General features: G+C 48.5%; 4 protein-coding genes across 9 annotated transcripts in view; 1 reads left to right on the forward strand and 3 right to left on the reverse strand.

The window, feature by feature from the left end:
* The window catches only part of LOC121589116 (transcription factor IIIB 90 kDa subunit), a 28,167-nt gene extending 27,026 nt beyond the window's left edge, over positions 1 to 1,141 (reverse strand). For both annotated transcript variants that reach the window (XM_041907776.1, XM_041907775.1), the window contains exons 1-2: positions 376 to 1,141; positions 196 to 300 (exon numbers count right to left, since the gene is read on the reverse strand). In XM_041907776.1, coding sequence (XP_041763710.1) covers positions 196 to 300; positions 376 to 814 — 544 coding nt within the window. In that variant the 5' untranslated portion in view covers positions 815 to 1,141. The remainder of the gene's footprint in view (positions 1 to 195; positions 301 to 375) is intronic.
* A 128-nt stretch (positions 1,142 to 1,269) lies between these two features.
* On the reverse strand, positions 1,270 to 4,248 carry LOC121589118 (probable elongation factor 1-delta). Of its 2 annotated transcripts, XM_041907781.1 has the most exons (5): positions 4,054 to 4,248; positions 3,685 to 3,801; positions 2,972 to 3,508; positions 2,398 to 2,478; positions 1,270 to 2,316 (listed from the first exon to the last, which is right to left on the reverse strand). In XM_041907781.1, the coding sequence occupies exons 2-5, from the start codon at positions 3,775 to 3,777 to the stop codon at positions 1,684 to 1,686; spliced, it is 1,344 nt and encodes a 447-aa protein (XP_041763715.1). In that variant the 5' UTR covers positions 3,778 to 3,801; positions 4,054 to 4,248; the 3' UTR covers positions 1,270 to 1,683. The 2 variants fall into 2 exon arrangements, with proteins under 2 accessions (XP_041763715.1, XP_041763716.1); XM_041907782.1 differs by lacking the exon at positions 2,972 to 3,508 and having other exon boundaries at positions 4,054 to 4,245.
* Positions 4,249 to 5,156: 908 nt separating this feature from the next.
* Positions 5,157 to 6,320, forward strand: LOC121589120 (beta-lactamase-like protein 2 homolog). Its single transcript, XM_041907783.1, has 4 exons — positions 5,157 to 5,275; positions 5,348 to 5,514; positions 5,577 to 5,893; positions 5,978 to 6,320. Exons 1-4 carry the CDS (start codon positions 5,157 to 5,159, stop codon positions 6,248 to 6,250), a joined length of 876 nt encoding a protein of 291 aa, XP_041763717.1. The 3' UTR covers positions 6,251 to 6,320.
* Positions 6,321 to 6,371: 51 nt separating this feature from the next.
* Positions 6,372 to 11,519, reverse strand: LOC121589117 (restin homolog). 4 transcript variants are annotated; one of them, XM_041907779.1, is made up of 3 exons: positions 9,108 to 11,519; positions 7,564 to 7,669; positions 6,803 to 6,873 (listed from the first exon to the last, which is right to left on the reverse strand). In XM_041907779.1, the coding sequence occupies exons 1-2, from the start codon at positions 10,911 to 10,913 to the stop codon at positions 7,604 to 7,606; spliced, it is 1,872 nt and encodes a 623-aa protein (XP_041763713.1). In that variant the 5' UTR covers positions 10,914 to 11,519; the 3' UTR covers positions 6,803 to 6,873; positions 7,564 to 7,603. The 4 variants fall into 4 exon arrangements, with proteins under 4 accessions (XP_041763711.1, XP_041763712.1, XP_041763713.1 ...); XM_041907777.1 differs by lacking the exon at positions 7,564 to 7,669 and having other exon boundaries at positions 6,372 to 6,896; XM_041907778.1 differs by lacking the exon at positions 7,564 to 7,669 and having other exon boundaries at positions 6,690 to 6,873; positions 9,108 to 11,518.
* Positions 11,520 to 12,253: the final 734 nt, after the last annotated feature.

Raw genomic sequence — 12,253 nt, forward strand, 5'->3', positions numbered from 1 at the left:
TCGCGCTGATCTTCCATAGGTTTATCGAGGTTCTAACATGCCTTTAAGCATTTGATAGGAAAACAATATCACGGCTGTCGCCCTCAGCGCTTCTACTATCGAACGACTGAATTGTCCCAATCACCACATCAACCGAAAAACAATTCCCATCAATGAAGCGTAAATAATTTAATAATCGACCATTAATGTACTCACCGATGGATGGAATATTGAGGCAAAGCGATTGAGAAAGTTTGAGGTAAGTTCTGCCAAGCTCGTAGCAGCAAATCTGCAACACATCGCTTATGTCGATCAGCAAATCTACAGTGTGCATAGAAAGGTAATCCGTTGATTAGTCTCTGTCCCTGCTGCAAACAACTCTTGCACACTACTTACGAGACGTTCCCTCCGTACGGCACGTGATGTAAACGCAGGCCGCATAGATGTGCGTATTGCGCCGGCCACGAGTCAGATTGCGTATCAGGGCCATCTTGAAGAAGTTGCAGGCCGTTTCGATACAATGGTTGTTCAATCGCAGCTGGCTGCACAGGTGCGTAATACCTTGGCGAGCCTTACGCAGCGTAACCTCGCGCGATTCGGTTCCAGTGCTGACCTGAAACTTTCCATACTGCGTTGCACCGCCGCGCGAATCGGACGCCACGAACTGGCCGACCGCGCTTGCTGCACCGTGTGCATTCTCCTCGAACTGCACCTCCGATACGATGATGTTGTCCTCCAGCACCGACCCACAGTTCGTGCACACGGCGTCGCCCCGTGCATTGTCGACCTCGATGTCGGCACTTCCACAATTATTACACTTCCGTCCGGAGGACATTTTATCGGCGCTCTGCAAGCGACCGCAAATCCGCAATCCACTAGGGCTCGGCGAGGCGCAGTTCGGTGCGTATTCTTTCGATACGTTTAGCTCTAATGCGATGCGAGGATTCTCCAGCAGGGTACGAAAAAACTGTGCAGTGTAGCTGTCAGTTCTAGGAAGCAAACAGGTAGGGCAGAAGAAGAAAGCAGCATCGCAGTTCGTAAACACGGCTTTTCCGTAAACAAACCGCTGTCATCTGCAGGGAGATAGTTTTGAGTTGACAGTTAGATGCAGTTTGATGCCTTTTGTGCCACCGTTTTGTTCTGAGCTGAGCCAATTTAAGCAAAAAGGAAAAGTGTGTTAATATGAAACTGTCTCTGAAAATCGAAATAAAAACACAAGCATTCCTCCAAAAATAATATTCATAACATTTTCTCTTTTTCATCGAGCATTTAGTTGGTTCAAGTATTTTGTTTTTGTTTTTGAAAGGCAGTACCGTTTCCAGAGCCTGGTTTTATTTACGACCATGTTTTAAGCATTACTTTTGTTTCGCATACATTCATTTATAAACACCTAAATGCGTCTACGTAGATGTGGAAAAGGTATGTGTGTTTACTTCATCAAACTCAGATTTACACAGATGCAATAGGATAGAATATTTCATTAATGTACTTTCAATTTGAAAGAAGCAACCGTCACTAAGGTAGAAAGATGGCGACCAGCGTTCTTTGTTCGATTATCCCGCCTTTCATCATCTCATCTCCTCCTCCGAGTTTTTACTGTCGTGTCTTGAGTTATTTATGTGATAAAATCGATTAAAAATGTGTTGCCGGATAATCCCCCGGGAAGGTACTGCTGGAAGTTATACACACACACACACACACACTTTAAATTTTGTTGAATGCAGCAATATCCACACTTTGCACGTAATCCTCAATCTTTTCGATCTCCTCCTGCAGCCAGTCGACGGAAATCTTGTCGTCCTCGATAACGCACGACATCTGCAGCTTGTGGATGCCGTACGCCAGCGGCACCAGCTTGGCCGCACCGAGCAACAGTCCATCGGCGCTGATTTTTCGCACCTCCTGCTCCATCACCTTCATGTCGGTTTCATCGTCCCACGGCTTGATGTCGAGGATAACGTTCGACTTAGCGATCAGGGCCGGCTTCTTCGACTTCTTCGCCGCGTACTCAGCCAGACGCTTTTCGCGCAACTCGGCTGCCGCCTTGTCCTCATCCTCATCCTCCGAACCGAACAGATCGACATCATCGTCGTCGTCCTCCGCTTCGGCCTTCTTGGCGGGGGCGGCAGGCTTGGGCGCGGCGGCAGCGGGTTTGGCGGGGGCGGCCGATTTGCCACTGCCCGATTCGAGCGATCGAACGCGCTCGTGCAGGTCAATCACAAGGTTGTTCAGTCCATCAATAATCGAGCGAAGCTTCTCGTTTTCCTTCTCCACCGAGGACAAACGATCCAGCAACTCGGCTCCGGGGCTAGCTGCCAATGCGGCAATACCATCCATCTGAAGGGAGATATGCATTCGGATATTGTAGTAGAATTTATGTAGGAAATTACTATACTACGTTCGCATGTTTACACTTACCCGTTCGAGGGAATTTTTGATGTGTTGCCGGGCTTTCGAAATTTCCGATGCCAAAGTGCACTGAGATGGAACGGAGTTGATCTGCAAAACAATGAGATAACGGTAATGAGTACAAGCCAACGGGACAAATCCTAAAAAAAATCAAGCGTGATAATTAAAACAAAGGTGCTGAAACAACACAAAATCCATTTTATGGTGCTAACTATATACTAACTAGAAAACGAAAGAAAGAGAGAAAGAACGAAAAACAAACTGTCCACAGCCCAGCCGTTTCATCAGCGGCTTATAACGGGGTTTGTTCACCCCCGTCGGTCTCGACAAAAAAAAACCCAACGGATTCATAAATCACACCAGGGAAACAACATATGTACAAAGATGGTCAAAATCTACTAAGACAAGACTAGCAAAGAAAACTGAAGATCAAATCGAAATTAACGAAACAAGCATAGGTAGAACCGAAGCACAATTGGCCAGCCACAAAAAAGAACCAAAAAAACAAAACCAGCCCAACACTCGACCAATGTCCAGTCTGGGGCAAAACACAAAGACCACGCAACACACGCCGCAGAACCACCTTGTTCAATTCCTCCGTTATGTTATCGCACAGCTTATGGGCCAGATTCTCCTTCTCCTTCTGGTTCTTGGCGTTCTGCTGCTGCACAGTCTCCTGATACTTATTATCGTTGTCTTGCACCGACGATGGATCTTCCTGCGACTTGGACTTCTTGGATTTCTTCGACTTCTTCTTGCCCGTTTCCTTCTGCACCTCGGCCGGTTCGGCGACGGGTGGTTGGGGCTCTGGTACTGCTTCCGTGCTAGCTGCCTTCTCGGAAGACTCGGTATCGGTTGGGGTACTTTCTTTCTTGCCCTTGTTCTTCTTCTTTTTGTCCTTTTTCGATTTCGGCGCATCTGCTGCCGCCGCCGGTGGCGGTGAAGATTCGACCGACGCAGCGTCCATCTTTCTCGGCTGACCTTGCTGCTGTTGCTGCTGTTGCCGCTGCTGCTGCTGTGACTGTTGCGGTGCGGCAGCGTTTCCTCCCTTTTTCGGTTGTTCTATTTTTGATCCTGCCGCCACTCCATCGGACGACTCCATCTTCCCCGCAGCGGAAAGCTTGCATACAATTTTAGGGGTGGGTGGGTTAGTGGTTTAAAATATTGGCAATGAACGACAAACGCGACAATTGTTACCGAGTGTTTCGCTTTCGGGGCACAAGTGTGCTGCTCAGCACTAGAACGTTATCAAATCCTGCGGAAAACCAAACACTTTACGCGAACCGTTTTACCTACCTTGGACATGTACTCGTGGTACGCCTTTTCAGCCGCGTTCATCGTGGATTTCTCCGTCCACAGTTTCTCGTGTGCCATTGCTGCAGCAGCCATTTTGCGCTTTTATTAATAGTCTCTCTGTCGGAAGCGAAAAGCAAAATGAAGAATGGTTACTACCAGCGCTAGATACGGGACCAGCACGTGTCGAAGCCCTGCGGTTCGGTACCCCTTCCCCGGTGGGCTTTGCTGACCTCTAGCCAGTCCTTGTGGTAGAAAACGTGCAGAATTTGTGCAACAATTCGCTGGCGGTTCCACTTTCTAACCACACATTCGCCCATACGCATTTCGGGGGGCGATGAATCGATGTGACGATGTGCATGATTTACTTACCACGGTACGATGCCACGAAAACAGATCTTATTCACAAACGAACAAGAATCGCTGCAACGACGACTAGTGCGAAGCGCAAAAGGGGAAAAATCAATAAATTCCACACCGAAGACGAGTGCCGGAGCTCGATTTTTTGTGGATTTCGACACGCGTTATTTTTGCTGACAGAACCGCGGCACGTATGTCATGTTGACCTCTGGCTCAGCATCGGGCGATGCTCGATTATTCGTGTCCGTTTTTTTTTATCCAGTTTGGGTGAATAAAATCACATAACATACCAATGAAATTACAGTCTGGTTCGCTCACCAAAATATAATCATATTTTTTCCTATTGAAAGTGTGTAAATAAAAATATTCCCTCTTCAAACGATGATCTGTTTAAAATCCGAACCCAAGGCTGGCAGCACTGCACGTGCTGCTTGTCAAAACTAAAATCCAAACAACAACTGCCAGCGCTTCAATATATTTCGATAAACAGTGCGCAAAACGCCACCAACGAATCATGTTTAACGCATTAAAGGACCAGGCAGTGGAAATCGACACCAAGCTCAAAACACTGCGCAAACAGTGCACCACTTTCGCCATCGGGTACGTGGAAAAGGACGAGCTGAGGCAGCACACGGTGCGGGAAGCGATAACGGCCGCCAGGGCCGAGTTGCGTGATTGTACGGCGGACTGTGACAGCTTGGCCGAACAAACGCACTCACTTTTCTCACTGTTGACAGTGGCCGATAAAGCGGCCGACGAAATTTACGATTCTCTCATCAAGCTGTACCATAAGCAAGGCGTAAAGGTGCCCCCGATCGAGCTAGAGAACATAACAATAGGATTCCCTGCACACCTGCTCCCCGTGCCCGAACCGGACGTATCGCAAGCAGATTCCGTCACTGCAGCGGCGAACGACGACGAACAGGAGGAACACAACCACGGTGGAAGTGAGTGTGATTCGGAAGAGTTTGTTTCGGAAATCTTCATCACCAGACCGCCCGGCGAGGAAGGACTTGCGCCGGAAACACCGATGATCAAGAGTAGAAAACGATTATTTTAACCGCACACGCTACGCAAACCGTGCATCCGTTCATCCGTTCATTTTTACTGGCACCATGGCAACAATACCGGCGGTGAGTAGAATTTCTTCCCGGCTTATCCGTATTCTGGGCTGCAATCCCAGCCCAATGACGCTGCAAGGGACAAATACATATCTCATCGGCAGTGGCAAAAGGTAATTACGCAGTTCTCTGGCAGCTCTCGTAACAACGTTCTTATCGTGGCATCACTTTTCCATACACCATAGGCGTATTCTGCTGGACACTGGGGACGCGAACGTGAAGGAATACATTGGCCATCTGCAAAAAGTGTTGATGGACGAACGAGTCCTGATCAACGACATTATCATCTCGCACTGGCACCACGACCATGTGGGCGGGGTAGATGATATATTGGAAGTGATCGACAATAAAGGTAAACGCGGCCCGAGGCGCAGTACAAACAAGTTTCTCTTACAAGCCCACAATTATTTATAGATACATGCAACGTTTGGAAATTTCCTCGCACGGATGCTCCAGAACCGGAGGTAAAGCATACAACGCTGAAGGAGCTAAAAGATGGACAAATATTCACGACCGAGGGTGCAACGCTGAAGGTGATCCACACACCGGGCCACACGACGGATCATGTTGTGCTGGTGCTGCAGGAGGACAACTCGCTATTTAGCGCCGATTGCATCCTGGGAGAGGGCACCACGGTGTTCGAGGATCTGTACCTGTACATGAAAAGTCTCGAAACGATTTTGAACGCTAACCCCACCGTTATATATCCAGGGCATGGTAACATCATTAATGTAGGTTTCGCAGTGCTGAAATCGATCGGTGACACGATTCGCTGTAGGTCCAGGCTCTAATGCCTTTCTGATCGATTTTTGCAGGATCCAGCCGAACGTGTGACGGAATACATCAATCATCGAAATCATCGCGAGAAGCAAATCTTCGCCGTGTTCGAGGCCAATCCGGACAAGCAGTACAACGAGATGGACATTGTGCGAACGGTGTACAAGGAAACGCCGGAACAGCTGTGGGCTGCGGCGGCGTACAATGTAAATCATCACCTGAAGAAGCTGACCGTCGAAGGCAAACTGCTCGAGTGCGTGGACAGTGAGGGTGGCAATAGCTGGAAGTACGTTCCGGCACCTTCCCTATAATCGGTTGCCATTAGGACGGTGTGGTAAATAAACTAGTTACGGTAGCGGTCCTGTTTGTTTTATTACAAAATCTGTGTTAGATTTCTTTCCCTCCGAACGGTGGGAAATGTCAGAAAAGGTGTAAAAGTTATTTTTATTTATTTTTCATTCGTTTATATAGTAAGTTAACTTATTTTCTGGCCTATTAACCTTGAAGTACCTAGCAAAGTACAACTCTGCAGTAAATACAGTTTGTTTTGGGGGAGACCGGTTGGGAGAACAGGAATAAAATAGAGAGGAAAAATGGAGCTACACAAACGCTCGGTTGGGCGGTTGACCATGTGGGCATGTTGGCAACAAAAACGGTTGTGCGATAGTACAAGTGGCATCGTCGCTAACCCGGCACAGAAAGGGAAGAAAAATGGTAGGGGAAGGAAGTTTGTTGTTGCTGTTGCTATTGCACAGTGCAGCAGCACGATCGCCCTTCCAGCTCGCTCCGCAAGTGATCTTCCACGGTGACGGTCGGCAGCTGCTGGTCCTGCCGGTAGGAGGAGGAGGATGTATCAATTTTTGGCACCATTCCGGACGGATTCGATTTCCTCCTTGATGAGTTCGATCTTTTCGGCGTAATTTTTCTGGATTTCCTGGAATTTGATGAAGAAGAATCCTTTGAATGAAAGTTTGTTTGAGAAGATTTGGTCATTAGAAACATGATCGATGAGATATGGGGAAGAATGAAGAAGAAGAAGAAAAGAAAAAAGAACGGGACACGTAAAGCCATATGACACAATACGACACAAGCACACAGAAATCGGACGATCGGACAGATTTACAATCCCAAACAGTACACACCACGTGGACAATAATCATACAATATGTACTACAACTACTGGTACTACTACTACTACTACTACTACTACTACTACTACTACTACTACTACTACTACTACTACTACTACTACAGCTGGTACTACTGTTGCCGAGAGTCTTCATCACACTTTATACAACAGCACGAACACAACTGCAGTGCAAACTACGGTCAAGGATCGAAACTGCGACTGGGACACAACTAACAGAAAAGGAACGGAATAAAATGGTGGTGGTGGTGGTGGTGGTGGTGGTGGTGGTGGTGGTGGGATGCAATGAATCCGGATGCGGAACTTGCGGAACGCGCATTTGAACAGCCACATTACCTCACTTTCTTTGCGTGTGTGGAGTGTTGTTATCGTAAGATATTGTACTAAAACTATATAATAAGATATTAAGAACGTAAGCGAGTAGTGCAAGAATGATTTAGTGGGCGCACGGGTGATAATAGAGAGAAAGACACACACACACACACGTCCGTCGATATAGTTTGGTCAGTGGTTTGAATCATTTCTTTGTATGTGCAGTTTTTTTCAAGCATGGAAAATCAATCCCAGCTCGATCCGCCGTTTTCTGAAAAGTGTGAAGAAAAAGAAGGATAAATAGAAAGACATTTAACAGAGAGTGTGTGATCTTCTTAAAAAAGCGGGTATGTTTTTTTCCATTCGGGGTTTCGAGTTTCATTCGCTGTTGGCATTTGGCTTTGGTCGTAATAATTTTGGGTTTTTGGATCAGATTCTTTTTAAATTATTATCAAATATAAAGTTCGTAAATGCTACATGAACAACTGTGTGGGTAATAGCTTGAAAAGGAAGGACTACGATTCCGTGCTACGATAGACGGAAGCAAGCGTATTTTCTAATGCTTTATCTGTTATGTTTCGTTTAGTTATAATTTGATGAATCATGTGTGAATGATTATGGTACAACAATGAATCGACGGTATGTAACCCAAACCCCTCTTTTCTACATAGATTGGGAAACCTTAAACGATAAATAGAGCAACAAGATGGACAAGAGATACACTAATGCAATACACACATAATGAAACGAACTCAATAAATAGCACAATAATGAACAAATAAATTTACAACATGTCATTTACAACAGTGTACAAATAACAGGGGCGTGTCCCGTGGTACAGTCCTCAACTCGAACGACTCAATAACATCCCCGTCTCATGGGTTCAAGCCTAGAATGGACCGTCTCGCCGTAACAAGGACTTGATTTTATCCGGCTGCGTGTGGTAATGAATTAATTCTCGAATGCCGCCTATATAGGCCGGCGGCATGTCCGCCAAATAGAAGAAGAAGCAGGAGACAAACAATAGGGTTTTTGACTTTTTTTAAATAACATATATGTATAAATTTGCATTAAACTTAATGTGCTTTTCCGAGACAGTATACAAAATATCAATCAAATTAGTGACTATTCTTAAAGCAAGATCGTTGATCGCTCTCAGCATTTTAACAGTTCAAAATTAAAGGATGACGCAGACACCGGCAATATGCCAAAGAAAGCATTCGATACGGTACTGAAAAAATGGCGTAAAATACACACACTTCAGTTGCATTCCACACCTGAAGTGCATTAACCAAAATTGAATTTCCTCCTAAAAGATGCACCGCGCACGCGTGCGTATGAACTGCAGCGTCTTGTGTGCCGTTTGGGTAGAGATGGTGTAGTGATTGTTGTAATGGTGTGTAGTATTAGTATTAGTGCTGCTAGTACTACTAAGGCATTGCGTGATGTGAAAAGAATGAGTGGAAAATTTTGCTTACGAAAATAGAGAGAGAGAGAGAGAGAGAGAGAGAGAGAGAGAGAGAGAGAGAGAGAGAGAGAGAGAAAGTATAGAAGAAAAAACACAAGTGCAACAGGGGGTGGCAAGTATGCAGCGTTATATGCGGCCACAGTATGATTCAGCGCCGCGGCGGCCACAGCAGCGCACTACTAACTGGCGACTGGTATAAATATCGCAAACATTGCAGCCTTGCGCAGAACGCCTAACTAACCTTGAAGAGCTCGAGCTGTGTCGTGTACTCTTCCCGCAGATCATTGTACATCTTTTGCGAGACGCTCAGCTTCTTCTCGAGCAGCGTCTGCCGCTCCCGCTCTGCCTTCATCTTGCAGTCAATGTTCTCGAACCGCGTCTGCAGCTGCTCGTGCTCCATGTTCCGGATGTTCAGCATGTCCTTGGTGACTGCCACCACCTCCTTGATGTTTTCTATCTGATTCTGCAGCGCCCGGATCTGCATGTCCTGCGTCTTGACCGTCTTGGTGCGCTCGAACAACAGCTCCTTAGCCTTGTTCATCACCTCCTCGTGCTTTTCCTTCAGCTTCTTGATCTCGTTCGGGTCCGCCTTGCTGCCACCGGAGTGCGCAATCACTTCGCCCTCCAGCTGGCTCACCTTCGACTTGAGGATGTCGTTCTCGAGCGTCTTCTTCTTCAGCTCGCTCTCCAGATCCTCTATCCGCTCGTTCGAGTTCTTGGTCGGAGACAGCTCGCACTCCAGTTGAGTCACCTTCGCCCGCAGGATGTCGCTCTCGATCATGCGCTTCTTCAGCTCGTTCTCCAGCTCGCTGATGCGATCGGTCGATTCCTGCGTGGTGGTCGGTTCGTCCTCCGCCTGGTTCAGCTTCGATTTGAGAATGTCGTTCTGGATCTTCAGATTGCGGATTTCCTTCTGCAGCTCCTCGATCTTCTCGTTGGCCGGGCTGTCCGCCAGCGGTACGCGCTCCAGCTGCTCCACCTTCGACCGCAGGATGTCGTTCTCGATGTTTTTCTTCTTGAGCTCCTGCTCGAGCGTTTCGATCTTGTAGCTGCTCGCCCCGCTGTGCACCTGTTTGCTCTCCATCTCGGTCAGCTTCGAGCGCAGTATTTGGCTCTCGGTCGTGCTCTTCTTCAGCCCCTTGCGCAGCTCCTCGATCTGCTCGCTGTTCGAGTCCTGCGTTGCCGTCGACTCCTTCTCAAACATTTGCATCTTTGCCCGCAGCATGTTGCCCTCGGTGGTGCTTTTCTTCAGCCCCTTCTCCAGCTCCTCGATCCGCTCGGTCGATTCTTCGTCCTCACGCGTCGCCGCATCGCTCTCCAGCTGGCTCACCTTCGCCCGCAGAATGTCCGCCTCGATCTGGTACTTCTTGACCTGCTTCTCCAGATCGCGCATCCGCTCGTTGGCTTCCTGTGCGTTCGAGGGCGTGTTTTCGAACTGCTTCAGCTTCGAGCGCAGTATATCGCTCTCAATGTTCTTCTTCTTCAGCTCGCGCTCCAGCTCACCGTTGCGCTCGGACGCTTCCGAGTCACCCTCCAGCTCCTTCACCTTCTCGCGCAGCACCACACTCTCGGTGCGCTGCAGGCCGCGCACCAGCTCGTCGAGCTTCTCCTGCGCTTCCGGTGTCTGCGGCTCACTCTCGACCTCCGTCAGCTTGCCCCGCAGTATACCGTTCTCGATGATGCGCTTCTTCAGCTCCTTCTCGAGCTGCTTCACACGCTCGGTCAGGTCGAGCGAGGCCTGTGGGTTCGTTTCGGCCTGCGACAGCTTCGAGCGCAGTATGTCCAGCTCCATCGTCTTGCGCTTCAGCTCCTTCTCGAGGATTTCGATCTTTTCGTTAGAGGCCGCATTGTTCGAGGGCACCTGCTCGAGCTTCCCGACCTTCGCCCGCAGGATATCACACTCGATCGTCTTTTTCTTCAGATCCTTGTCGAGATTGTTTTTCTTATCCTTCAGATCCTCGAGCTCCGTCTCGAGGCGGTTGATTTTGCTGAGAAAGTCCTTCTCCAACCACGCATCGAAGTTGCTCATATCGTCCAGGTCCGACATTTTGTCTGCCGTTTTGTGTTGAAGTTGAAGCCGCACGCACCCGGCACCCGGTTTCGGTTTCGATTAAAGTCACTTAACACGCCTAAACACACGCACACGCACACACAACCGACGTGGCAACCCACGGCGCGACACGAAAGCACTAGAATTCACGAAGCAAAAGCGCACAAGTATTTCAAATGCTACGATTAATTATACCACGCTCAACACCGTCCCGCACCAAACCGGCTCCCTCTGATGTCCGCCCTTTTGGGAAATGGGAAGGCAGCGTGGCGTAGCGAAATTCTTTAGCGACCACTCACTGCCGCAACACGCAACGAAATTGGCGAAAATCCACCGCAGACCGAAATTCCTTCCGCCTGCACTGTGGGGCTCACTTTAGCTCTCGCATGCGGATACGAGGATCAAGATCAATATTTTGGGACGATCTAGCGATAACTAATACGCTGATCGCAACGGTTTTTTTTCTTCTTGTCGTCCTACTCCAGGGACCGTCTTAGCTTCAAGTATGGAATTTTCACCTTTACCCCCCTTAGTGAACTATCACACGACACACCGGTACACCGTGCGTACAGAAACGTCCAGCTAAACCGACAAATATCCGCCAACTGGTTCGGGATCGGTTCTTGCCGTTTCGTCGGACCCGGCTGCTTGCCGACACGATATTTGAAGCCAACGGTCGGACGCGCCTGCGTATCTGCCACCTGTAGCCGACCGATTTCGCACCGCGTACGATCGCACTGCACAGATCGTCGGAGTGTCTTCTACCGCGGTGCGGTATTTCCGCTCTCCGGTACGCAACGGGCGCCGGCGGGGAGCCAAAAGCGGGAGTACAAACACTACTACTACTACTACTACTACCCAATGCCCCAGAACCTACCGCGCACCGAATTGAGAAACGTACGCGCGCGCTGAGAATGCTGAATAAATTTTGCTCCCCGAAATGAAAATCTATTTTTGCCACATGGGTCCGAGACATCACATTGCCTGCTGACTTCGTCGACAGTTCGAAGACAATTTGCCGGTAGTATCGGCGGCACGGACCACCCTCGGGCACTTCATTCTCCTCCCCGCGGGAAAACAAACGCACCTTCATGGCGGATTTTCTCACCATACGCACACATCATGCTGTCGTGTTTTTGTATCTTGCAAGGATCGCGAAGATCATCCCCGACCAACTGCGCTCTGCAACAATACTATACTTTTTATGCACCGGCATACCTTCCTTGTTTCATTTCCTGCCGGCAGACCTGTTAACGGTGCAGCCAACCATTCAAGATGCGTTTGTTCCATTTCCAGCTACACAAGCCATGTTCCGGAAACCTTTCGTCGAGATGCAT

Source organism: Anopheles merus, chromosome 2R (assembly GCF_017562075.2).
Source record: "Anopheles merus strain MAF chromosome 2R, AmerM5.1, whole genome shotgun sequence".
Classification (NCBI taxonomy): Eukaryota; Metazoa; Arthropoda; class Insecta; order Diptera; family Culicidae; genus Anopheles; species Anopheles merus.

Bases quoted from the DNA above. Each gene is read 5' to 3' on its own strand.
- LOC121589118 (XM_041907781.1), bottom strand. From the start codon at position 3,777: ATGGCTGCTGCAGCAATGGCACACGAGAAACTGTGGACGGAGAAATCC. The intron at 3,509-3,684 runs GTAGGTAAAACG...ATTGTATGCAAG, and splicing joins ACCACGAGTACATGTCCAAG to CTTTCCGCTGCGGGGAAGAT. The intron at 2,479-2,971 runs GTGGTTCTGCGG...ATTGTTTTGCAG, and splicing joins TAACGGAGGAATTGAACAAG to ATCAACTCCGTTCCATCTCA.
- LOC121589120 (XM_041907783.1), top strand. From the start codon at position 5,157: ATGGCAACAATACCGGCGGTGAGTAGAATTTCTTCCCGGCTTATCCGT. The intron at 5,276-5,347 runs GTAATTACGCAG...CATACACCATAG, and splicing joins CTCATCGGCAGTGGCAAAAG to GCGTATTCTGCTGGACACTG. The intron at 5,894-5,977 runs GTAGGTTTCGCA...CGATTTTTGCAG, and splicing joins GGCATGGTAACATCATTAAT to GATCCAGCCGAACGTGTGAC.
- LOC121589117 (XM_041907777.1), bottom strand. From the start codon at position 10,913: ATGTCGGACCTGGACGATATGAGCAACTTCGATGCGTGGTTGGAGAAG. The intron at 6,897-9,107 runs GTTAGTTAGGCG...TTTCATTCAAAG, and splicing joins CACAGCTCGAGCTCTTCAAG to GATTCTTCTTCATCAAATTC.